The sequence below is a fragment of the Drosophila eugracilis genome, unplaced genomic scaffold, assembly GCF_018153835.1.
Source record: "Drosophila eugracilis isolate 14026-0451.02 unplaced genomic scaffold, ASM1815383v1 contig_2154, whole genome shotgun sequence".
NCBI lineage: Eukaryota > Metazoa > Arthropoda > Insecta > Diptera > Drosophilidae > Drosophila > Drosophila eugracilis.
Window position 1 is genome coordinate 12,153,540 of NW_024573038.1, and position 24,397 is coordinate 12,177,936.

Genomic DNA, 24,397 nt, shown 5'->3' on the forward strand with positions numbered 1-24,397 from the left:
AAAAGAGCGAGATGGATAGAGCCTAGATTTTGCGATGTTAGTTTTATTTTTACGCTGCTCCTAACTCGCTTGACTGCACATCCTGTTCATCCCGTTTTCCCATTTTGGCTCCGTGTTCTTTTTTCGCCACAAATTATTCAGCAAGGCGTATTCGTTTTAGAGATACACAGATGGAAATTTTGTAACCGAATTTGTTGATTTGATTTTCTTTAGTATTTTTGTGAAAATTGTACTTTTTGATATCGAATTATGTTTTGAATGCCAAGATTTTCCGCTTTCATTCGGCGTAGTTCGAGTTTTTAATATTTTTAAGCTAAAGTACACTCCTTAGTTATTAATTTTAGTGACTTTTCTAAAATGAGTAATTTTGATTCATTTTTTGATTAATTTTTCGATTAATCATCACACAAAATAAATATTAAGCCAAAAAAAATGGCACAAACTTTTATTAACATTTTTCCAAGTGCATTTCCAAGCATTTTTCAGCTATGCTCACCGAAATAAAACGGCAAGAAACGGGCAAAAAATATATAAATAAATGGCCAAAAAATTTTGCGCCAGAATGTCGCCTGAAGAAGAAAAGTAGCTGCGAATGCAATCAGTAGACCTAGATCTATGACGGGAACTTGGCCCAAACTTTCACCACCCAGCTGGCCACCAGTACTTACATAACTCAAACCCGCTTCAAGCCATTTTTCCTAGCTCCCAGCCAGGTGGGACCCATCCTCAATCACACACACACCTACACACACACATGTGGCTCAATGATTTATGCACGCTACTTTATGCCTTCTTAATTACATTTTATGTAACAACCGAAAAATAATAATATCTTGCTGAAAAACAGCAGACAAGATGGGAAGAGGTGGAGCCGCACACAAATCACATTCCTTTTGGGGGTGGGGCAGGAGGCAGAATGGGCGGAAGGACACACACGTACCAGCTGCCAACACAATGCGGAAAACGCTTTCACTTTTACCCTCGTTGCAGCTGCTGTTCCTCTTTTCCCATTTTCACTGTGTCTTTTACCCATAACCATGCCATCGCCATATGCGACTGAAACAAAAATCTATTTGGCAATGGCCTTGGGCTTAGGGCTATAAAAGGGGAGGATCTCAACGGTAGGGGTTTACTGTTTTTCTTTTTTTTTTGTTTTTTTTTGCTAGGGACAGACGTTCTTGTGTATTCAGTCAACACAAATTTGCGTGGCCTTTTTTTTTTTCTGAGAAGATGGGGTTTTGATGGGGTATTTTTTCAGTACCTCCTCCCCCCACCCAGCAGTGCAGTTCATTGAAATGTGTGCGACAAGCGAAATACAATTACACCATGGATTCATGTTCATTGTCTGGATGCGTGACGTCAGCTGGGGGGGAGCTAGGATCAAAAGGGGCAGATATGTAACCAAGCCTGGGGTGCATTCCATTGCGAACCAATACCCACTGTTGACAGCGATAGTTGGGATTGCATTGCGGGCCCAAGGTGAAAGTTCGTTCAGTTACGTGATGTTTGCGTTGCTTTTTGGAGGGTAACAGATTTCCAGTGGCTTTTTGTTTTGCAGATTAATGAATGTGGCCGAATCAGAATGGGATTTAAATAAGAATTTACTTTAAAATTTCATCAGAATGTGTTGGAGGACATGTTGGAAATATTTTTGTATAAAATTCCGGATTTCTTTGACAGAATCCTTTCTGAAGGCCTTTTTTCGGATTTATTGAAAAGGGAAATGGAATTGAAAAATCCCAGGACATGCAATTTTTATTCCGTCAAAGAAAAAGCTGCAACTGTCGATAAAAAGAGGATTTTTAGTTCAACAGTTTTGGTCAAAAATATTTCATTTTAGTTCAAAAATGAAAGAAAAGTTCTTTGAAAGATTGCTGAAGATGTTCTACAATGACTAAATTTGGCAAACTTCAATTTCAAAATATTTTTAAAGTTAAAATGAACTTAATTTTTGGCTTCTTTAAAGCTTTAAACTCTCTTCCTTAACTTGAACAGAGTTCTTTTCATATTTTTGTATCCCTTATCCGGCAACAACATCTCTCAACCCCGTTACACTTGTGATTCAAAGAAAAAAAAAGATTGTAAGCCGGGTTAGTGCCACGTTTACCCAAGCTGCAAATGACAAAGCCATGGTCGGTGGACCGTGGTCGGTTTAAGCCCGGCCAGAACTGTCAAGTGGTTGCCATTGAACCAGAACAAGAAGCGGAATCCCTTTTTGGAATGAGGACACTTTCAGCGACAGCTCGTGTTAAACAAATTAAACACGTAGCCGGCTAGCTACACAGAAGCTGGCCACAGGCGTGAATCCTTTTTTGTCGAATGCCAAAAACTGGAGACCCCGCTGTGGTCGTGGCCATTGTAACGGTGGCACGCTGTTTGCCCAGAATCCTGTTGTTAACTTGGCCACGTTTTCGTGTCGACCTCTTACTCCTCCTTCTCCACCTCCTCCTTCGTACTATTTTGCCTGAAAGTCAAATTAGCGTTTCCCTTTTGCCACTCGACGACGAAGGGGGGCGCGTGAAAAATGCAAATTTTCTGTTCTGTTTCGCTGTTCATAATTTCTGTACTATGGCTGGCCATGGGTACCAAAAATGTGGAAGGTCAAGCCCCGGGAACAATAATTACACAATTTATAATTCACAAAACAATTGTTTTTGACAAGTGAAATATTTTTGTTCGAGCACAGTTTATTTTGTGTTCTCTCTCTCTCTCTCTGACAAAAAGTTTGCCACTAAATGGGCCGCCCAAGTTTTTAATTGAAATGCCTAAAGTGGGTCCCATAGTTTTCTACCAACCAGTCGAAAGTGAAATGTCGCCAACGGCGGCAAACTGTTGTTGAATAGGGTAACCGAAGGAGAAGCCTTCAACCCTTCATGAATTTTCAGTCTACTTGGGAGAAACGGAGTAGCTTTAGAATTTTCCACGTTGCCAGGAAATTTGAAATCACGTTGCCTGGGCAACTAAATAAACAATTTCGAAGGCTACTCTACACTTGGAAAATATAAAAAAATTTATTTATTGAACATTTCTGAGTTACTTTACTTTTGTAGTAAGAAACTAAAATATTTTCTAAGTGTATTTTAGCAGGAAAATCATTAATATAAAATTTTAGTAGCCTGGGAAATAGTTACCAAGCTTTTCCTTGACATTCGGTCGTCACGAATCAAGCAGTGAACTAAGCAGTGCTAAAGCTTAAACATTATATAAAACGTGTTAAAAGTGTGAGAAATCCAGTGATAAAATGTCGATCTTTGACCATCCGGACCAGCTGAAGATGCTGCAGGATCTTCTGAATCCCAATCAGAGGAGAGGCGGCATCGACTACAGCAGCGATGAGGATGAAGAGGACTCTATGGTGGCCAATAAGATGAGTGAGTAAAGTAAAATAAACATTAAGAGGCACTTCATTAGTAGAATTAATCATTTCCCAACCTAGATCCTGGTAGAATTGGCCGTCCCGTGGAAGGAGATTCCACAGGCAACAAACCTAAAAATAAAAAGAAACCCAACCCTTTGGCCACTCCATTGGTGGAGGAAGAGAAAAAGCAGCCGGAGAGTCTAGAGCAATGGCAAGAGCAGCAGGAGAAGGAAGACAACGATATACTAGAAACCCGCAAGAGTCCGGAATATCAAATGTGCTATCGTCAGGCAGTGGGTACAGAAGATGTCTTTCTGCAGGTTAACTGATGTTGATTTAACACTCTAAAAGATTAATAATATAACAAATTTATATCTTAACTAGATGGGCAATCGCACTAGTTCTTCGGCAAGCTGTGAAGATCTTATTCTGGATATTTTCCTGCCGGATGAGGAAATGTCTGCTGACAAAATGTCACTCAACTTGCAGGAAACTGAATTGGATTTGGCTACATGTTTGTACCGCCTTCGATTGCCACTTCCACATCCTGTAAACGTAGATCGCTGCAATGCAAAGTACGATAGTGAGCTGAAGAAACTGAGGCTAACTTTGCGCCTAAAAAGGGAGCTAGATTATGTTAATTTCTAAGAACTTTTAAGAAGTCTTCGATGAGCTTTGCACTTTACACATCATATAGAGGTAACTTTTACACATAGTAGTAGGAAAATTGGAAGGTCTAAAGAATGATTGAACTGATATAATAATATATGTCTAAATTTGCTGTAAGAACTCATGGATCCAATTCATATCCCCCCCGGAAAAAGTATTTCTTAGCGGTTCTAATTTGATATCATAAAATTGATTTATTTCACTGACCCTTCTGTCTCGCAAACCCTCAAATCCTAAACAAATATTTAGACGCTAGAGAGCATTACTCGAGTTTTTCCGCAATTTCAATTCAATTGACGGCACTTTGGTTTGTTTTGCTAGCAAATTGCGCATACGCCGCATGGACCTTGCTGCTGCTGCCGGGTCAATCGCAAATTACGCTCAAACGAAGCATGAAGTATTCCTTGGGCGCTCATGGGCAGCCTTTTATTATGATGCTGTCAAAAATCACTTTGGCTAAATATTTGTCAGGCACAGACGACGACGACGACACAAAACACAAATAAAGAAGGTCAAAAAAAAAAAAAAGAGAAAAGGGAAAGTTGAAAATCGTGATTTTTTTTTGCCATACCTAATAGGCCATGAGTTTCGGGGTAGGGGGCAAGGACTTGTAAGCTTCGAGCCAGACACACACACACAATTACTTCCCGCTGGGTCTGCGGCTGCGTTTTGCCTCATTTACCCTGACTGACACTGGCACATTTCAATTTGTGCGCTCCGGGCAAGCTGGGCCCCGATTTTCGCCACTCCGGTCACCGGCACAGACATGATAAAGTGTCATCCTGCTAACCAAAAAAAAGAATGAAATCTATATAAGTTAAAGTTCACACACAGGCTCATACAAAAAGCTGAAACCAAAAAAAAAAGAATGATAAAAACTCACAAGTTTTGGGCAGCTGGAAGTGCGTGCCTCGCCTGGCGAACTACTTGGTTTTGGATCAGGACCTTTTGCTTCCTTCTTCTTTTTCTTTTCGTAATGAAAGTTTTCCTCAGGACTATGATGATAAATCATCTGACAAGGACTAGCCTGTCGACGGAAAACTTTCAATTTAATTTAAATGCCTGAGACTCGTCGTGGGCGGCGGCTTGGAAATGGAAAGTGAATTACAGCAAATTAGGGATTGAGAGCTCTCAAAGAGCAAATTATTATTATACCAAGGCTTAAACATACTTATACGAAGACAGAGATATGGTTAAAGGAAAAAAGGATTCCATTAAACAAACGAATATTTAACCCATTGAAAAGGAAACAATTTCTCACCCAGCAAAAAACAAAAAAAAAAAGAGGAGAAAGACAGACTTTGCAAGACAGACAAGAAGACGGCTAGGTAAACAATCTGAAATTGTATCAGCATTTCCAGAATACTATACTCCTTTTCCGGGCTCTTTTTCCCATTCAATGACGTTCAACAGGGAAAACAAACAAGCCGGGGAAAAAAAATTACCATGTGTTGATGTTAGACTTCGCAAACAAACAAAAGGAAAACTTGGCCGGCCCTCGAAAAAAAAATTGGAAAAACTACTATGGAAAAACCAACAGAAAAAGGCTGACAAAAAACATTCCTTTTTTTCTTGGTGTTGTTGTTGGTTTTCAGCTCATTTACACAAACGCACGTTTTTGCTTCATCATCATGGTGATCATCCGGTCTAGAGCCACACCCTTTTTATCATCTTTTAGGAGTTTTTTTTTTTTTTCTCAACAAAACACAAATACAAATGCAAATGCAAATATACAACACCGGCAAATGGGTACACACCAAATTCAAATGCAAATTGGGCGCATTTTTCCCATGTGCAATTGTGTTGGCAAATTTTGTCTATCCCGCAGGCTAGGAAAATTGCCAAGTTTTTAATATGTATAAAAGATATATATGGTGTGTGTGTGTGTGTGAGTTTGTTTGTGTGTGTGTGAAATACTTTAAACCCCAAGCATATTCATCATTGAAAGGCTGGCTTATCCTTGAATGTGTTGCCGTTTCTGGTATGCAATAAATAATTGTTGCACTTTTGCCGCACTTGAAAAATGCAATAAGCCAAAGGCCACGCTTCGTTTTGCGGCAATCAGGTTTCCCTCTGGCTCTCTCTCTCTCACAGCCTTCATGAGTTAACCACTGAAACAAGCAGTGTTGTTCGGCCCAAGGTTTTAACAATAAACTGATGATGAAAAACTTAAAGCTGAAATTTCATTTCCTTAAATAAAAAAACTTTCCTTTGTAGTCCCTTTTCGATTTCATTGTGATGGCTCCTGCGCTTTGTTAATTGCCATCTGATTAAAGTTAACTCGGCTTACAGCTTAAAGCTTTTCCGGCAACAAGTCATCCTGCTGAAACTGAATCTTCCCTGGGCTCTGTATCTGTCATTGCCCAATGTTGGTCACTGGAAAAGTTTCCTCTTGTTTTCATTTCGCAGTCTGGGCTTCCGTTCCACATAAATCTGCAGGTTTTATTTTTAATTACCAGTAAAACCATTTCCATGTCGACACAGTTAAAAGTTAAAACCCGAATAAATTTCAATAAAAAAGAAATGATAAATATAAGAAAATATTTCTGGGTAAAACGGCTTATAAGTTGCACAGCGAATGCCTTGCGAATGCTAATTGGAAACAGTTTAAGAAAATTTATGGGTACTTCAACTTTAGAGTTTGAATTTCTTACAAAAATCTTAAAAAAATCTTTAATGAAAACTAAAACCTTATAAAGTAACCCTTAAAGACATATTTACTCTTAAATTCCTTGTGATTTTTCCTACCCTTCAACACCTTATACTTCAATCTCATACCCCCCTGATCATCATGATTTTCCCATTCAACTTCCTACAAAACTGCCACAATTTACCAATTTTCGCAGAAAACACTTTTCACAGCTCATTAAGGCTAACAAATTAAATGGGCTAGCAGGAAAAACAGAAAGTATGAAGTCAGAAGTTGCAGCATTTAAGAGAAAAAGCATAGCATACAAATATCACACATACGCCATGTGGTGCCCTGGATTCTGGCATCTTTCGTAATTGTAGTTAGGCAAGAAGATGCCTTGTTGTTACATGGCGAAATAACAAAATCATTGTGGAATTTAATTAAGTTGCCATGGTCGGTGGCGCAGTTGGTGCGAATAGAACAGAACGAGCCCATTAACACATTTTTCAAGTTTAATTCAACGTAATAACAAAATTTTTGCCAGGCAGCGGTTTGAGGGTAAAGAAGGAAATGCTGTGGCACTCTAGCAGCCATATAAATTACAGACAGACACGAGCGGCATACGAGGACTGGAAATGCTGGATGCGAAAGTGTTGCCATTAAGACGCACACGTGTGGCCCAGAAGAGCGGAGAAAGTCAGTGCCAAAGCTGGGAGTGCCAGCGGCAGCTGATGGCCCTTCAAGCACATTTCTTCAAGTGGCTTCTATTTCTCAGACCTCAGACTTCAGACCGCCTCCCCCTAATTAAGACAAATGTAAAAACTACAACAAAAAAAGCCCAGAAAAGCCGAAAAATGGAGAGCGAACACATCTGCACGGAGAAGAAAGCTTATTAATTATATTTCTGAATGGGTTTTTGTTTTTTAATTCTAAAATAATATTCATCTTACTTATAAGCAGTAATGAAAATGTAAAGATAACCTGTTTGAAGTCGATTTTAGTTTCTATATAGTTTTATGATAACAAATTCCGAAAGTTTTCTCACAGTGCATATGTCAGGTCCTTTACCGAAAGTTGATAAAAAGACATTTTCACTTTAGTTCTTTTTGCGACCTGCATGTTGACACACGGCATTTATGTTTGCCCTGACATTGTCACGTGTCTCATCTGGCGCGTCCTGCGGCAGCAACAACACAGCACACAAAAGTGAAACAGCAGTGGCAACCAGCCACAGCAGCAGAGCAACAAAAAACAAAAGAAAAGAAAAGCGAAATGGTAAGGAGAGTAAAGGAAAAGCCAGCAGCAAATGTCAATGTCTCGCTAAAGTGAATGGCTTTCACCTACCAAGAAGCTGGGCGTGACCTTTTCACATTAATCTCCAGCATGATGGCATTTTAATGCAGGAAACTCAACTATAACTATGGGTATTTATTGTGATGGGTCTGACAGATGTTGCTACTGATATGGGATATGAGGACTGTAAGGGATAAAACTGGAACATAACGAACTGGCAAATTGTCTTGGAACATTCAATTATATCATCAATTAGTTGGATGTGCAACATGTTGCAAAGTGATTTTGGACAGCAGATTAGGTAGCAGCATGAACCCGCTTGGCATAAGATATGAATGGGAATTGATGAGGGTTATTCGTTGGTAATATTAACATCTAATTTAGATTGATTTTTACTATCTTATACCGACAATTTGGTCTTTATATGCCTAAGTAATAAAGATATATATTAATTCTGCTTCTTCTCTAAGCCCCAACCACCCCATTTTTATACACAAAACTCAATTTATCCCAAAACTAAACTCAGCCCAAAGATACAAAGTAATAAACCGGGCCAAGCTGAAAAATGTTGCCTACTTAGCAGCGCAACGAGTTTTCAATAGAAAAGCCACAAAGTGAAAGACGTTGCAAAAGTCAAAGCCCAGCCACAAGGCAAATGCCAAATGGCATTATCAATAGAGGATTCGCTGAATCCTCTTCAGATTTAGAAGCCCAAGTGTGTGAGAATCTGCACTGGGTGCAGTCATGAACATGCATTTGAGGCTATATCTATAGATAGTACATATATATCCGACTATATATATATAGAGAGAGAGAAAGAGCGACATGCCATTTATTCCATTGAACAAAAACTCATTTGTAAGTGTTTTTATGCGTAACGGAATTTATTATAAAAGAGGAGCAGTTCCAGAGCAGATTTATTGCTTTATTACGATGTGGCAGAGCGATGGGTATCAAGATGGGAATCCAGTTTGGCGACAAAGGCCAAAAGGAAAATAATGAAATGGCTGGCAAATATTTAGCACATGATGGCGAAAAACTCACTGAAAGAATGCTGGGGACATCAACGCGGGGGGGCGAGAGAATGAATGCTGCATTTCCGTCTTTTTTCGGCTTTTGTCTCGTTTTCTCTCTCTCTATCTCTCTCTTTCTTTTTCTGCGTAGGGATTTTCCTCGAATGTCAACGGATTGTGGGTGGCAGCACAAAGAACGTAGACCTTGAGGGCGTTCCACATTGCCATCGACATCGTCATCAGCATCATTCTCATTGCAGTCGTTAAGTTATAGACTTTGATTTCGTTCGCTTCATTCAGTCGAAGCTGTGAGGCAACTTTTATCCCAGCCACCCCACAGAGTGTGCGCTCCACAGTTTTCCACAGTCGTTACAGAGATTTATTTGCCTTGTGCCCCGGCAGCTCTTGACTCTGCGACAGCCATATCCTTTTTCCTTTGCCTCGACTTTTAAATGGCTTTAATTGATTTCTGATTTTATGACCCTGCTGGACATATTTCACACTTGATTACATGCCAGTAGGGTGCGATTCCTATTTCTTGACAGCTTTTATAACTTCTTAAGATGTTTGAGGAGAAGTTTAGAGCTTATATTTGGGAGTTTAAGTTAGTAAATACTACATTGTATGAGAAAGAGGGAATCAAAGAGTGGCCCACGAAAGATTTGCGTTTTAAAATCACTATAAAAATATCAATCAAATATCTACTAAATATCTGACACATTGACAATGACATTCGGTATGTCAAAGTCAAAGTTATCGATAGTTCAAAGAGCAAACGCTACATGGACCACCCTGTAACATCCAGTTTTACCCAACAAGTAGCCTTTAGATTGCTGTCAGTATATAATTATGAGTTTCCCAACTCCAACTTTCATAAGACAGTTCCATTTCATAGTTCCTGTACAGCTTGTAAAATTCCAAAAAAAAAACCAAAACAAAGATTTCTCAAAATGTCAGACGATGAATTCCAAGAATTGGAAACCTATGAAGTTTATCCTGAAGGGAGCCAAGGCAATAGTGCCGGCGATTCGCGAGTAATGCCTCTGGATGCCTCTGAGGATGCCAAGTTTTCCGAGGAGATGTTTTGCAACATTCAAGAGCGACTTAACAGGATCATGAAACGTGTTAGTTTGGCCAATTTGGTTATGATCCAGATGAAGAGACGTCTACAGGCTCGTATACCATCAACGACTAACGTTACGAATACTGACAAGATGGCTGGAGGCGATAACCCAGGAATGTTTGATAACTACGAAACGGGAAATGAAAGCGCCAATGAATGAGTTAAGAATGATTTTAAATGATTACAAATTTTAGTTTTAAAAATGTTAAACTATGCTAAAAAATAACACTTCTGTTTAGTAAAGTTAAATTAAATATGTTTGCCCTGTAAGTTTTAGACTTTTACTTACATTTTCATTTTTAAAATCATAAAAAAAGAAATTTAAGAAGTTTTTTTCTTATTAATTTAGTTAATAATTTGTATTTAAACCCAAGTTAATTTACAAAAAACCCTCAAATTATTCATCTGATCCCTCATAATAAACTAACCCCAAAATTTGTATATAAACTGACAAAAAGGAAACATCAAATTCCGCTTTCATGCTCTCCCTTTTCATCATAATTTCAGCTATTTTCCAACGCCATTTACAATTTATTTGGGTCTTTCCACACACACACACACACACACACACACAATAGCACCAAAAACTGACTTCCGTTCAGCCCGCAAACTATGACTTCTTTTTGGGGGCACAATAAACTTTTCATTGACCGCCCTTCAAAAATGTTACCCCCAAGCAATTTCGAGCAGCTGCACTTTGTCAAGGGCCCTTTGTTTTCGTCGGAAAAACTTTTGTGAAACACAAAGTCGAGGAAAATTTGAGACTGAAATTTGCATTTGCCTTTCGCCACATTCACATACAAAGACAGATTGCCTTGGGGCCAAACAAATATGTTAAAAGCAATAAATAAGGAAGGACATTCTTCAAGTTCGTTGGCTGCCGCTCGCATTTATTGGCAGGAAAAATAAAAAATACAAACTGAAACTTAAACTGTATTTGAGGGCAAAACTGAAAATGAAACCAGACATAATGTACCATCATGAAGAAAAAAAGAAACTGCAGTCACAGCAGCGTTAAATTATTTGATATATTTTTATTGTTAACTTGCAAAAATGTCAGAAGCATTTTGTCAGCTGGCAAATCTCGACGGCAGCAATTGTGCAGTGCGTTTATCACTCCAACTGGTGCAACTGTGGCATGTGGCAGCTGCTGCTGCTGCTTTTGCTGGTGCTTCTCGGAATCCTCCTTACCATTCTCTGAATCCTACAGCCGTTTGTCATGGTCCACAGTCGGAGTCCTAGGGAGTCGCATTTTGTCACAACTCCTCCCCGCTAGCTTCATGCTTAAGTAAACTTTGCCTCAATGTTGTGACTACACGCACTGTGTGTCTGATAACCAAGTTGACTGAGTGAACTCACTCGGCTGAATGAATGGCTGCCTGAGTGGGTAAAACGGTTGGAAAACTATACTCGAGTGCCAAGATAAATTCGTAACTTTAACCCTGACTTAAAATGGCATATAATAGCTCCGATTTATGCAAAGTTACTATTTAGCTTAGCATAAAGCTGTTGTCTGTTTATTTAAGCAATCTAAACTTGACTCGCAAAATCCAATTAAAAAGACACAACATTGGAATAGTATCAATTAAAAGCAACGATTTCAGCTTTTAATTTCCGACTGTAAAGTGCTTTGAAGTCTGGCCTTCCATGTTATCGATTCATTAAAATTTCAATATCAGAACCTCACATGAAAATTCAATTACAAAATGCCAGAAAATCCAAAAAGCTAAACATGAACCAACCTGGGCCACATAAATTCAAGCAAATTCGTCACACTTTTTCCTGATTTTCGGTTACCCCCAAAACACACGCACAGTTTACAATATGAAATGCCGAAGAGACGACCTAAACGGAGAAAATCCCCAAGTTCAATGTAACCTGTCACAGGCAGCAGACAAACTAATAACGTTTCGATAATCACAGCAGCTGGGTAAGTGGAAAATGGCGCGGGGAAAAGCGAAGCATTCATGGGAAATCAATCGCACTGAAATCGAAACCGAAATTGAAACCGAAACTGAGGCTGTGGTTGATGGGCTTCGCATTGACTGAGAGAGTGTCCTGTCATTTTGGCCCAGTAGGTCCTCACTCAACAAGGCTTTCTGGCCCCGATGTCGATTCAGATGATGATGATTGTGATGACTAACACTCCTCAATGACTGTCCATTTTCTAGTGACTCGAGTAGTAATGGGGACTAGGCCATTTAAAAATAGGAAAATCTGACAAAAAAGCGAGGAAAAAGATAAACCAGTTGGGAAGAGGTTAAAAGGTAAACTTATATAGAAAGTAATTCTGTAAAAATCATTTTACTTTATGAAATAAGTAATACTTATAATAAATACTGATAATCTGTCAATTATAAATTAGAAATCGAACCAATCGTACCAAAAACAAGGTCTCTCTCAAGCACTTTTCCAGCCTATACCAGTCGAAAAAAGCTAGCCATCTTCTTACCTATCCCAAAATAAACCCCAAACTGGCAACACTGAACTTGAGCCTTTTTCGCGTCAATCTTTCCTCCGTTGGTAATCTGTGGAAATTAGCATTTCAATCAAATCTACTTTTATGTGTCTGACTTGTTTTTTATGCCTGGACGACAGCAACAAAGGCATCCTCATCACGCTCATCACCATCATCATCATCATTCGGCAAATGAAAATGAAATTGTATCCATTCTGTTTATGCATTTGACGAGCTACGAAAAAAAATAAAGGAAAATTGTCGAAATTGATTGATTAAATATTTATTCATACGGAAGTGCTTAGCGTGTTTTCCCTTTTGCCCACTTTTCTTTTTCGGGAAAATTCCTACATATTTATGAACTTTCTTTTTTTTTTTGCCTACTTTTGTAGGCTTTCCCTGTGGGTTGTTTCATTAATTCAGTTAACATGGAATCCCTTTTGGGCGTATCTCAGCTGTTTGGCTCGAAGGGATAGTTAAATTCCTCAAGCAAACAGCAATTTACTGGAACGAATGGTTAATAATTTAGTCAATTTGGTGAATGATTAAGTGGTTTTTATTTATCATTTAAAGATAACCCATTTTGGGTTCTAAAAACTTCTTTTACTCAACTTTATTCTAGCAATCATTCAAGGAATATTTTCCCTTAAACTAAGCCAACAAATATTTGTTCCTTCTAAAGACTGCACCCGCATCAGCCTTCAACTTCTGAATGAAATTTCCCCAGACACCGTCTGGAGTTCTCATCTTGGCTGTGTGGGTGCCTGGCTCATTAATTCGGTTAGTTCTCGGCACTTAAAGTCAATCAACTGGCCCGTAGGAAATCTTAATTAAACAAACTTGTTTGCCAAATCTTTTCTAAATGGCTCCCGCACACACATTGAGCACAAACAGGATGGGGAAATCGAGAAGGCAAACCGAAAACGGAGGTTTCTGCAAAAGCTCATGTTGGTATTGAACAAATGCCTATTCCGGATACACTTAGCAGGAGTAGAGGTCAGCCGGAGGGTATGAGTTACCCGGAGTATGGTTTAGCCGAAGAGTATGGTTTAGCCAGAGAATATGGTTTAGCCGGAAGTAGAAGGGTTTCAGCCTCCATTTGTGGCTAAACGAACGTGCAAAAAACAATTTGGCGGTTCTAGCACATATTCCGACTTTGATTTTGGCCAGCATAAAATAGTTCCCCAAAAGCAGACTGCTTTTCTGGCTGAGTTCAAGGGTCATTCACAAATTGGTAGAGAGCTATATGCTTGAAGCAGTGCTTGTGCTGCACTTGAATGCCGAATCCAGTTCTGAGTATTCCACATACTGGGGTGGCCAAGTCTCTGGTCTTGCCTGGGCCCCATTAAAGTGCTAATAAATTCTGAAAGTCATATCAATCGATGGCGCGGCTGTGCAGAGATGTAGGCCCCATAAAGCGCTGTTTAATGGCCAATGTTTGCTGTGGCTCCATTGGGCATAAGAAGTATATAAATAACACAAGTCAGCTCTATTTACTCGATGGCATCCGACATTCAGATACTTGGCAAACGGTTTTTGCTTTTTAAAACTAAGTTTTTGAGGGGAAAAAAGGATGGGGGTTATGAACTTTCTTTCTTCTAAGAATGTTAAATAATTTTAAGCTCTTAACATGAAATAACTATTTTGTTTGATAAGAAATCATAAAGAATATACCCTTGTAATCTAAAAATACCTTACACAAACCTGAACTCATACTGAAGTCAGTATAAAACTGCTAGAAAAGGTGCTCGTTAATATATGAAGCGTATCCTTTAGAGAGCTCTCAGGATAATAAACCAATAGAAGTTAGAGTCCTGATTAAGGGCCAGCTAAATTAAGTTAAACTAATTCCAGGTTCAAACTGTAGCACTCCTGTTAGAGTTTCCCCCTAGCTGGCAGGGCAAACCTTTCAACTATTTCATCACAAAGAATGACCGCAGCATTCACTCAATGAACACCTTTTGAGACCCATTCAGAGCCCTCCTGATCCCGATGCCTCAATTCAATGGACCAAACACACACACCCCCTTGGGTAATAAACCAAAAACAAAAAAAAAGAAAACAAGAAAAATAATGAAAAAGAAAAGTTTGTTTTTCCCCCCGTTGATATTACTTTAAATATGCAAAACTTCACTGTTTTATGTTGTCCTTGCAGCTGTCCAGTTGGCCGGCCAGGGGTCCTTGTTACTCGGCTACTTGTGCCACTAACGAAGTACGGGGATTCCCCTTTCAAGAGCTTCCAAGTTTGGGTGGGAGGAGGGGGGTGGGGTTCCAGAAAAACATTACACAAATACAAACACAAAGCCAAGCGAAAGCCAAGAGTTGGAAAAGCGTTATGGAAAAGTTGCGTCGTCTGGTCCTGGGCCACTTTTGCATTACATTATCTCAAGTTTTGCCCTGGCAATTTCTCATGTTTCCCCCAACATATTTTCTCTCGCATGTCCGTATTTATATTTACCCATTGTCGTGCTCATAAACATGCAGCTGACTTGTTACTGTCTGTCCCATCGTCCTCGTCATAATGATCATCATCATCATCATCATCATTGTCGTGCTCAACGTCAGGGAAAACTTGTGTCGCACGAAAAACTGAGACTCTGATAAAAAAAAAAAGTTTGCCTCATTTTCATGTCAGGCCAAATGAGTTTTGGAAAGTTGGACCCCCGACCCGTTCTCCGTTTGCCTCTAAAAAGTCATCGGGCAACTCGGCTAATGGTGACAGTAATTTTTAATAAAAGCTGCCAAGTGTCGACACAATTTGCAATTTACACACGCTCCCCGAGTTTGATGGAATAGTTTAGTTTGAAAGAATTAGCATTCCTAGTGACGGCATAACTTCTTCTTCATAGTCCTTGAGTTTTTCAGCATTCGATGAGTGATCTTCTCTTGACGATCTGCATGATCAACAATCCTCTGACAATGGATCATGGTGGCTTCAAAATCACGCTTTAATTTGATAAACTTATAACGAACATCTACATAGGATTCATCTAGTTCCTGGGCACTTCTGGCTCCATAAAGCTGACTCAACATCTCCAGTTCGGAGTCACAACTTTTAATGGACGTAGCATCAATATCAGTGGATTCATCGCCAAATATCGGATGGTCCTCGGTGAAAGGTTCCATGGAGATGATGTAACGTCCTGGGGCATTGTACTTTTGGCTCATCGCATTCACAACACTCAGACAGTCATTCAGGTCCTTCGTTATCAAGTCGCATATGTCCAGGGCATCATCGATTCTTTTGTGTTCCGAGCGTATCATTTCACTCAAATCGAAGTTGATATTAATCTCGAACATATTTAAGCAGTGAAAAAAGAATCATTGATATACATATTGCTATATAGAATAGAACTATGTATATAGTTTCCTTCTTATGTTAGAATAAAATGAAGATTTAACGAACTTGGTTTTGTATTTATATTCACTGAGAAATTATAATAGGAATAAACTTGTTGTAAAGTAAAAAGTGAGCTTAAAAAATATATATTTAAAAATCTAACCAACTTAACTTTTGGTTTTCTGAAAAGAAACAAAAAAGATTCAGAAATTTCAGAAATTTAAATCTAATCCTAAACTTAGTTACCTTTGTCTTAACCGCCACTTCCAGGTCCTCTACCCGATCTATGATATCATTCAAATTGTTGATCTGCAAGCACTGATTTTTGCATTCCAGCATGTAAGTGGCTTGCTTTTGCAGTTCCTTAATCTGATCTTGGATCTGATTATTCCGTTTTTGAGAGTTCGTACTTGCATTTCTCACATTATTTACAACTTGATTGATTTTATTATTAAAACTTTGAAGTAATCCCAAGGGATCTTTGCTGTCCAGTTTTTGAACTTCGAAATCCTTTAATTGCTTATCAACATCTTCACTAAACTTATCTAAATTCTTTTCCAAATTGTCCAAAACATCAGATGGGGGTGTTGAATTTGTGAGTTTATTCCAATCTTTGACCACCTCCACCTCTCTGTCAATCAGAATTTTTAATTTCATCATGAGGTTATCCATCTCCTTATTGACCATTTTTATTTGCTCCCCAGGATCGTCAATATTTCTTGATTGACTTTCGAACAACTTTTGCTGGGCTTCATCCATGTGGTCTTTTAAGCCATCTAATTCGTATGCTAAAATATTAATATAATCTTTATAAGTTTCATTGATTAGTTTTAAGTCATTTTTTAAAGTTAAGGCTCGTCCGTGAAGGAGAACAATATTTTGGCAGCACTTTTCAAACTTTTCAAGTTTCTTGTGCAAAATTTCTCTTTCTTTTTGTAACTCCTTCATGAGGCTTCCCAACTGATCATTAGAAACACTTCCATCAGAAGTCACTTGACCTACATTTTCTGCGTCTCTTAATCTAAAACATGTATTTGTTTTATTATTTATCAAGTACTCAATTTGAGATTGGATTTCAGTCAGTTTTTCGATATTTTTCTTACAGGTTTCAAGTTTTTCACTTAAGTTTGCTGGCGACTGAATGATAAAATTTAAATCATTTTTTTCCACATGTACTTGTAGGTTTTTCATGTTTTTAATCTTTTCCAAGTTATTTTCATCAATAACATTCTTCTTAACGCAATTATTCTCGCAGTTATTAAGAATATCTTTAATACTTTCAACGCGATTAACAGTAGTTTGGTTTAAATGAGATACTATTTGATAGTTATTTCGTTGCTTATCTTTGAGATCCTTTAGCTGACTGCCTAGCCTATGAACTCGGTTATCAGCTTGGGTTTTCATTATAGTTAGTTTATCGTTTAAATTCTTAACATCTTTTTGTATTTCAGTACAGCATTTTGTGCTTCCTTCCTTGCCACTTAATTTTGGTTGCAACATCTGCAAGTTCTGTTTTATGTCTTCTATTTCATCCATCAACATTTTTAGTTTCTTTTCAAGAACGTCCTTCAGCGAAGAGTTTCCTGGGTTTACAACTTCAGATTTTTCTGTCAAATTCTTTAGTCTCTTGCCCAGTTCATCTTTGAGCTCGTTGATTGATGAATTCAAATCTTCACAGCAGGTTTTTAAGCCCTTGGGGTAGTTTTTCTTTATTTGAGATAATATATTTTCCAGATTTTTGTCTAGATCAGCTTCAGGAACAATAAGCTGTGTGTCGGTGCCAGTTTCTGTATTCTGAACTTCGTTGCCAGTGTGTATATGCTGAACTTCATTGCCAGAGTCTTGTTTTAAATTATCATTAATTAATTGCAAAGTGTTCTCTTCATAGAAGCGGCAAATCTTTGAAGAAATCGTCTCATTGAGGAAAATCAGTAGAGAAGACTGATCATTCTTAAACTTCTCCAAATATACATTAAGTTTCATGTGCTCTTCCATCCACCTCGTAACATCGTTGTAGTCATCACACTGCTCAGTCTCCGAGGCTGTTCTTAGTTGATAAAGAAGACTTCCGTAGTCATGGGTGTTTAGTTGGGGTTCCACTGCCTTGATTGCAGATAGCAGTGCCAGTAGTGACGCAATCAATACCTGTGCATGACATTCGCATTGTTGAATGAACACATCTTCTACACTGGAGCCAACGAACTCACCTTTGGTTTCATTTTCGTCACGTTTACTGCGGTCCCGTGGACCTCTGATGCCGGTTAGCCAAGTTCAACTAACTGGGCAAAGAGAGAGAACTATTAGTTACCTAGTTGACCAGCAATCGATTTGCATGCTGTGCTTATTACTGAACAAGGGGAGTTGCAGAAATTGTTATTTAGTTTAAAGAACTTTGAGCTTTTTGGTTAGATCTAAGCAAAAGTATCTAAATAGTGAGGAATTGCTTTAGCTTTGGCAAAAGTCTATTTGTGGTTTATACCCAAGTTTGAAACCAATAAAAAAATGCTTAACAATCAATGATCTAGCTTAACCTCGCTTCATCGGTTATCGGAATTATATCGATATTTAGGGTGACCATGTAGTCAGCCTACTAGTCTTTTGTCTTGAAATACACATAAATACTATCGTTTAAATGAAAAAAACTTTAAAGAAAATGTAAATTAAAAAATGTTTATTTCTGAAACTTCATGGGGAAAAACATTAAATTCGAATATAGTAATCAATTTATAAGTTGAATTCCAATAAGCAAAATTGAAAGTAAATTCTGATAAATATTGCTTATTGCACTCCCTTTCCTCTGTGCGGAAGAGGAATATAGTCAACGCCACCTATATAGACTTCAGGATATTTTTTTTTGGGTTTTGGTGTCGGTTTTTTTAACGGTTTTGTTACTTGTTTCGGCACGGGTTTTAGTAATGGTTTTCGTTCTTGAATTGGTTTTGAAACTACTTTTTGTTTAACCAACTTTTCCGCTTCTTTGATTTGATTTTTCAGCACATCCATATTGCTCATTTCCTTACACTTTTTCTGGCACCCAAGCATTATACTCGAAGGTGTTTTTAGTTTTTCCAATTTATCTTTGACCTTTTCTTCCAGTTCCTCATGGCGCTTAAGAGTTTTCAGCAATTTAGCCTTATCCTGACGAACTTTATCGGTGAGCTCTTCTATACGTTTCTCGCGTTCCTTGACTTTAGCTGGTTTTTCCAACTTTTTATTTTTGTAATCTTTTAACTTCCTTTCGACATTAAGACGGAACTCTTCGAAATCTTTTTGAAGTTTCTCCAACTCATTAGAGTTAGCTTGGCTTGTGGCATTTTCTATAACCTTTAGAATATAATCTTGTTTGTTTTTCATTTTTCCCAAATCCAAGTTACCTTGGCTTAGCTTCCTTTTAATCTTGTTTAGTTGATCCTGAAAATGATCACTACTTTCTGATTGATTCAAGTTGACTAACTTTTTTAGAGCTGCATCTAAGCCATCTTTTAAGGGTTGTAAACTGTTTTTATTAGCTTTTTTGTGATCATTGAAGGTCTGATTCATCTTTTCGAGTTTTATTTTCAATCTATCAGCTTGCTGGGTAAGATCTTCAATTTTCTCACAGCATTTGGGGAAATTTTTCACTTCTTCACTGATGTTTTTGTTTTCTTTTTGAAGGTCTTCAATGCGGTCTCTAAGCTTTTCATTAGATGAACAATTTTTATTACTTTCTGAAGTTATTTTTAGATCTTCAGTTTGGGAGACCACTGGCGGAGATTTATCCCCAGTTCTTGGTTTTGGTTTTATTGTGTTTTGAAGTTTTACTAACATTTTACTTAGCTTTTCGTTATGGTGGGAGCAGGAGTCAAGGATTTGGCCATAATTAGTGGATGATTCGCCTTTTGTAAGGTTAACCAACTTATTTGGGTGATTTTTTATGAACTTCAGTAGGCTTTTAACTTTTTTACCCAAATCGATTAGGAAATCATTTTCCACATAGTCACTTTTTAAGTTTTTATCATTTTCACAACTTTTCTTCCACTTCTCCAAAACATTTTCCGTTTTCTCATTAATAGTATTTTTCAAAATAGTTGTCTTGTCTTCAAGATTTTGTTGGTTGTCCTTTAGTTTTTTGATCTGATTTTCTATGGCTTTTATTTGCTCATCTGCTGCGCTCTTAGCCATGTCAGTTTTGGTATTTAAATCTTGAATTTGTCCTTTTAGTTCATCGCAACAATTGCTCCTTACTTCTGGACCATTATTCTGATTTTGTAATTTTTCCAAGCTGGACTTGAGATCTTTTATTTGACTTTCCAGCACTTCAAGTTCTTCCTCCATCGGACTTGAGTCTTTGGGTTTCTCCTCCTTTAATTTCTTGGCCATATTCTGAACTCTTTCTTCCAATTCAACTTTAAACTTGTCAATTTTTTCTTGCCAGTTTTCACAGCAAATGTTAAAGGCATTGAAAACAGCCTGTTTGATCTTGGATAAAATATCTTCCAGATTCCTTCCAAGGTCTTCGCTGGCTTCTGGCTCCTCTACTTCTAATCCACTCTGCTTCATTATTGCATTTACATTTTCATTGATTAATAGCAGGGTGGTATTTTCATAGGAGCAGCAAGAAGTTGTTCCATTGAGAGAGCTTTGAAGAGCCCCAATATCTTCCTGAAACTCCTTCAGCTGGGCATTAAGCTTAACCCGCTCATCCATCCACCTTGTAATATCGTTGTAGTCTTCGCACTGGTCACTTTCCGGCACTGTTCTTAGTTGATAAAGAAGACTTCCATAGTCATGGCTGTTTAGTTGGGGTTCCACCGCCTTGATTGCAGATAGCAGTGCCAGTAGTGACGCAATCAATACCTGTGCATGACATTCGCATTGTTCAATGAACACATCTTGGTTGCTGGCGCCAACGAACTCACCTTTGGTTTCATTTTCGTCACGTTTACTGCGGTCCCGTGGTCCTCTGATGCCGGTTAGCCAAGTTCAACTAACTGGGCAAAGAGAGAGAGCACTATTAGTTACCTTTTGGCAAAAAGAAAACTGACCGCCAATCAATTTGCATGCTGTGCTTATTAACTATCGAGGGGAGGTGCAGAACTATCAGGAAACAGAATATAACTGCTATAAATCTAAACTTAATATTATCTTAAATCCTTAAAATAAAATTTATTGCAAAATAACTCAGGCAATGATAACTTATCATTAAAGAATGTCCCGAAAGTAAGCACCCATCGTGCTAGATTACCTATGCTTCCCCCAAAACGCCTGTCACCGAACTCATTCCAACTTTTAAGCATCCCCAAAAGAAGCAGCATAAATTCTGTGGGAAACCCAATGCAATTCGCCATGCCCTGAGCAGCATTTACTCGTTATCATGGCACAGGTTGTGGCTACAGTGCCACTTGAAATGGATACCCAACAGGGAGTCGCAACTGCGTCTCCCGATCCCAGCCAGCAGACAGCAGCCAGCAACCAAGGCAATACCTCTAGCTCCCGCTTTTTTACGTCCCCGCGGGCGGGCGGAAAAACCTGAAATGGAAAACAATTTCAGCTACGCAAACACGGCGGGAAGGCCAACAAAAAAAAAAAATATACATATATATATATAAAGAAAGGGAAGCACAAAAATTAAATTGCTAAGCGAAAAAGCTGAAAAAATGAGAGAACCGAAACTGAAATCACAGCAAAAGTTGAACCGCAGAAATAAAGTGATATAACTTTGTGCTTTGCTTTGGGGATGTTGCGGGGATTTTCGAATAATTTCAGCTCAAGGTGTTTGCCCAGCCATCGAGCGAGGAGATTAGTTTAATTAGTCAACGTGGCGTATGCGTCATGTGGTGGCATACCACCAGAAAAGTGCCACATGCGACGGAAAGCAGCACACTCCCAAAAATGCAATCGAACTTTTCGCGTTACGGCTTGCGGTAGTTGGACGTAGGAAAGTCACCGGAAAACCAAGAAGGGGAAAATCAAGGTACCCGGGTTGAGGCGTCAAGAAAGATGCAAATGATAGGTGTTATGGCCCCAAAGGAGAGCAGCAGCAGCCAAAAACTTTCTTAAGTAGTTGGCATAGTTGAGTCGAGTGGCTTCGGGAAATTGGCAAGTGTCGCTCAAGCCTGTCGAGTGATAGTTAATAGCCAGAATAATGAGAAAAAGTTCAAGGCCTCAATCTTAAAGATATTGAAAGGCATTTTTATTTATTATCAAAGCAATTCCTCGCCATTGCTAGCTGAGCTGAGAACTAATAGAAAATGTTCAGTCAATTGCAAAATTCTTCTTCAAAATGCTCTTTTGTCGGATTTTCTATTATTGATTTTAAGCTGTTAAATGGTTTATGACAGCAGTGAAGAGAAAACAAGGAAACACGCCATAGACGTGTGCTCGACTTTAAGATACCCGTTACTGTGTTATATAACTTTATAACCTTATAACCTTTTAGCCTACATTTCTTCATATATACCGAAATAATGTTTCGATTTGAAAAATCTTTAGCAAATCGATAGGTCAAAAAAAGACTTTCTTTATAATAGGGCGTTAGATAGCCGTGACAGGATGCTGAAACAAACTGGCGCTGTGTAGGGTCCTCAAGAATCTTCATGGTTAATCTCAACTTTGTATCTGTTATAGTTCCTGAGATCTCAGCGTTCATACGGACAGATGGAAGGACATATGGACAGACGGACAGACATACGGACAGACATACGGACAGACGGACAGACGGACAGACGGACATGGCTCGATTCGGTTATTGATACTTATTAAGAATATATATACTTTATAGGTTTGTGCAGTTTATGGACCCGATACAGTTTCCATTTCCTTCACACAACGATGGTATCAACGTTTTCGTTCTGGTGTAGAGGTGGTCGAAGATGCGCCACGCTCCGGGTTTCTTCCCAATGGGGAGGCGAGCTTCTATGAGAGGGGCAATATGAAGTTGGCATCTCGTTATTGTAACCAATTTTATGAACAATTGAAAATTCAATAAAAATACCGCAAGACTTTTTTGACAACCTAATATAATTTTCAACTTATCTAATATACCCTTTTACTTTGCAACTAAGGGGTATCAAAAATATACAAATTGTACATTTTTTTTGATTTTTTTATTGATTTTTTATTGATTTTTGTTATTTTTTCTTATTTTTAGGTGAGCTTATTCAACTTGAAGTGGAGATTATGAACTTAAGCTGTGAGAAAATGATTTTTAAAAATGCTTGAAGGGTATGATAAGGTATTTAAAAGTCAACAAATATATCTATAAAATCTATTATTTTTATATTAAATTTATGAAATAATAAATATTTTAAATTTATAACAAAGTATATAAAAACTTCCATATCATAAATTTTGAATATTAATATGCAAGCTCCACTTCTTATAAAATTTGTCTGATTTTATATTGATTTTCTACCAATTCATTATACAATAAACTGTCATCTTTTCTCCTGACCCAACTCAACCTATTTCTCCATGACCTTTAGCATTTAGTTCTCTACATTCATCATCAATTATATTGAAAATTGTGAGAAAGGTTGCCTTGATTGAATTACTACATTAAATCCAACAAAATATGTGTCGCTGAATGGTGGAAGCCTTGAACCCCAGAAACCTGATAAGTAAACCCACAGACAGAGAAATGAGGAGTGCCTTGCCTTTTCATCCCGCAATAAATCACCTTTCAACCGCACATCAATTTTCAAAAAAAAAAAAAAAAACTGCCGAGACGAAAAGGAGATTGTTGAAGAAAAGTCTGTAGTGCCAGGACCTTAGTTAACGGCTATATTTCAGCCAATCAATCAACTTGCTTTCAATTATTTTTCATTTTTTTTCTTAACATGTATTTTACCATAACGAATTTTCCATGCCGTGAACTTTAACTTTTGCTTTTGAAGAAGATTAAGCAAATGGACAGAAGAAATTTGTGGAAAATTAAATTTGGGTTTGATTGGAAAAATAAAATTGATTTTGTATTTAGTTTCTAAGTTGGAAATGCACAAAGAGATTTGATTAGTAAGAGGAAAATTGAACTGCAGAAGTGAATGTTATTTGCTTATAATCAAATATTTAAATTAAGTTTTTAGGCTTTATAAAACTGAGGTTTTTCTTACTAAATATTACTGCATTTACGGCTAAGATATAGAGCTTATACTTTAGGTTAACCCACAGAAGATTTGCTTTTTAAAATCGCCATAAAAACGTTAATATTTCCCAATTTTCTTCGAGCATAAACTTAACCTTTAAACCTCGAACCTTCTACTAAATATCTGACACATTGACAATGACATTTGAAATGTCAAAGTTAAAATTATCAATAGTTCAAAAAGCAAACGCTACATGGGCCGCCCTGTAGAAGAGTTAAAAAGAATGTTTAATGGGAAAGGCTTAACCTTTTTTTCAGTATTTTCTTAAACAAAAAAAAAAGAAAAAAAATTCCCTAAAATGTTACCACTATAATGACTTTATTTACCCAACATTTCCCTTAACTAAAACCTTTTCTAATAATTCCAAGAGTATTTGCAGTCGTTCAGC

The 24,397-nt window shown here is 37.9% G+C and overlaps 5 protein-coding genes across 5 annotated transcripts in view; 3 read left to right on the forward strand and 2 right to left on the reverse strand.

The window, feature by feature from the left end:
- LOC108105933 (venom dipeptidyl peptidase 4) overlaps window positions 1-24,397 on the forward strand; it is a 78,371-nt gene that overhangs the window by 9,932 nt on the left and 44,042 nt on the right. The window lies entirely within an intron of this gene.
- Window positions 2,717-4,144, forward strand: LOC108105942 (dynein assembly factor 6, axonemal). The gene is made up of 3 exons (XM_017212737.2): window positions 2,717-3,371; window positions 3,437-3,678; window positions 3,743-4,144. The coding sequence occupies exons 1-3, from the start codon at window positions 3,242-3,244 to the stop codon at window positions 4,004-4,006; spliced, it is 636 nt and encodes a 211-aa protein (XP_017068226.1). The 5' UTR covers window positions 2,717-3,241; the 3' UTR covers window positions 4,007-4,144.
- LOC108105946 lies at window positions 9,788-10,358 on the forward strand. Its single transcript, XM_017212742.2, has one exon. The coding sequence runs from the start codon at window positions 9,916-9,918 to the stop codon at window positions 10,246-10,248; it is 333 nt and encodes a 110-aa protein (XP_017068231.1). The 5' UTR covers window positions 9,788-9,915; the 3' UTR covers window positions 10,249-10,358.
- Window positions 15,257-15,989, reverse strand: LOC108105943. Its single transcript, XM_017212738.1, has one exon. It carries the CDS (start codon window positions 15,844-15,846, stop codon window positions 15,367-15,369), a length of 480 nt encoding a protein of 159 aa, XP_017068227.1. The 5' UTR covers window positions 15,847-15,989; the 3' UTR covers window positions 15,257-15,366.
- On the reverse strand, window positions 16,031-20,848 carry LOC108105914 (reticulocyte-binding protein PFD0110w; the record flags this gene model as incomplete). The annotated part of the gene is made up of 2 exons (XM_041818343.1): window positions 16,031-18,153; window positions 18,667-20,848. Coding segments are annotated over 2 exons (4,299 nt in total), but the record flags the coding sequence as incomplete, so codon positions are not given.

Coding starts and splice junctions, on each gene's coding strand:
- LOC108105942 (XM_017212737.2), top strand. CDS start 3,242: ATGTCGATCTTTGACCATCCGGACCAGCTGAAGATGCTGCAGGATCTT. Junction 3,372..3,436: donor TATGGTGGCCAATAAGATGA/GTGAGTAAAGTA, acceptor TTCCCAACCTAG/ATCCTGGTAGAATTGGCCGT. Junction 3,679..3,742: donor CAGAAGATGTCTTTCTGCAG/GTTAACTGATGT, acceptor TATCTTAACTAG/ATGGGCAATCGCACTAGTTC.
- LOC108105946 (XM_017212742.2), top strand. CDS start 9,916: ATGTCAGACGATGAATTCCAAGAATTGGAAACCTATGAAGTTTATCCT.
- LOC108105943 (XM_017212738.1), bottom strand. CDS start 15,846: ATGTTCGAGATTAATATCAACTTCGATTTGAGTGAAATGATACGCTCG.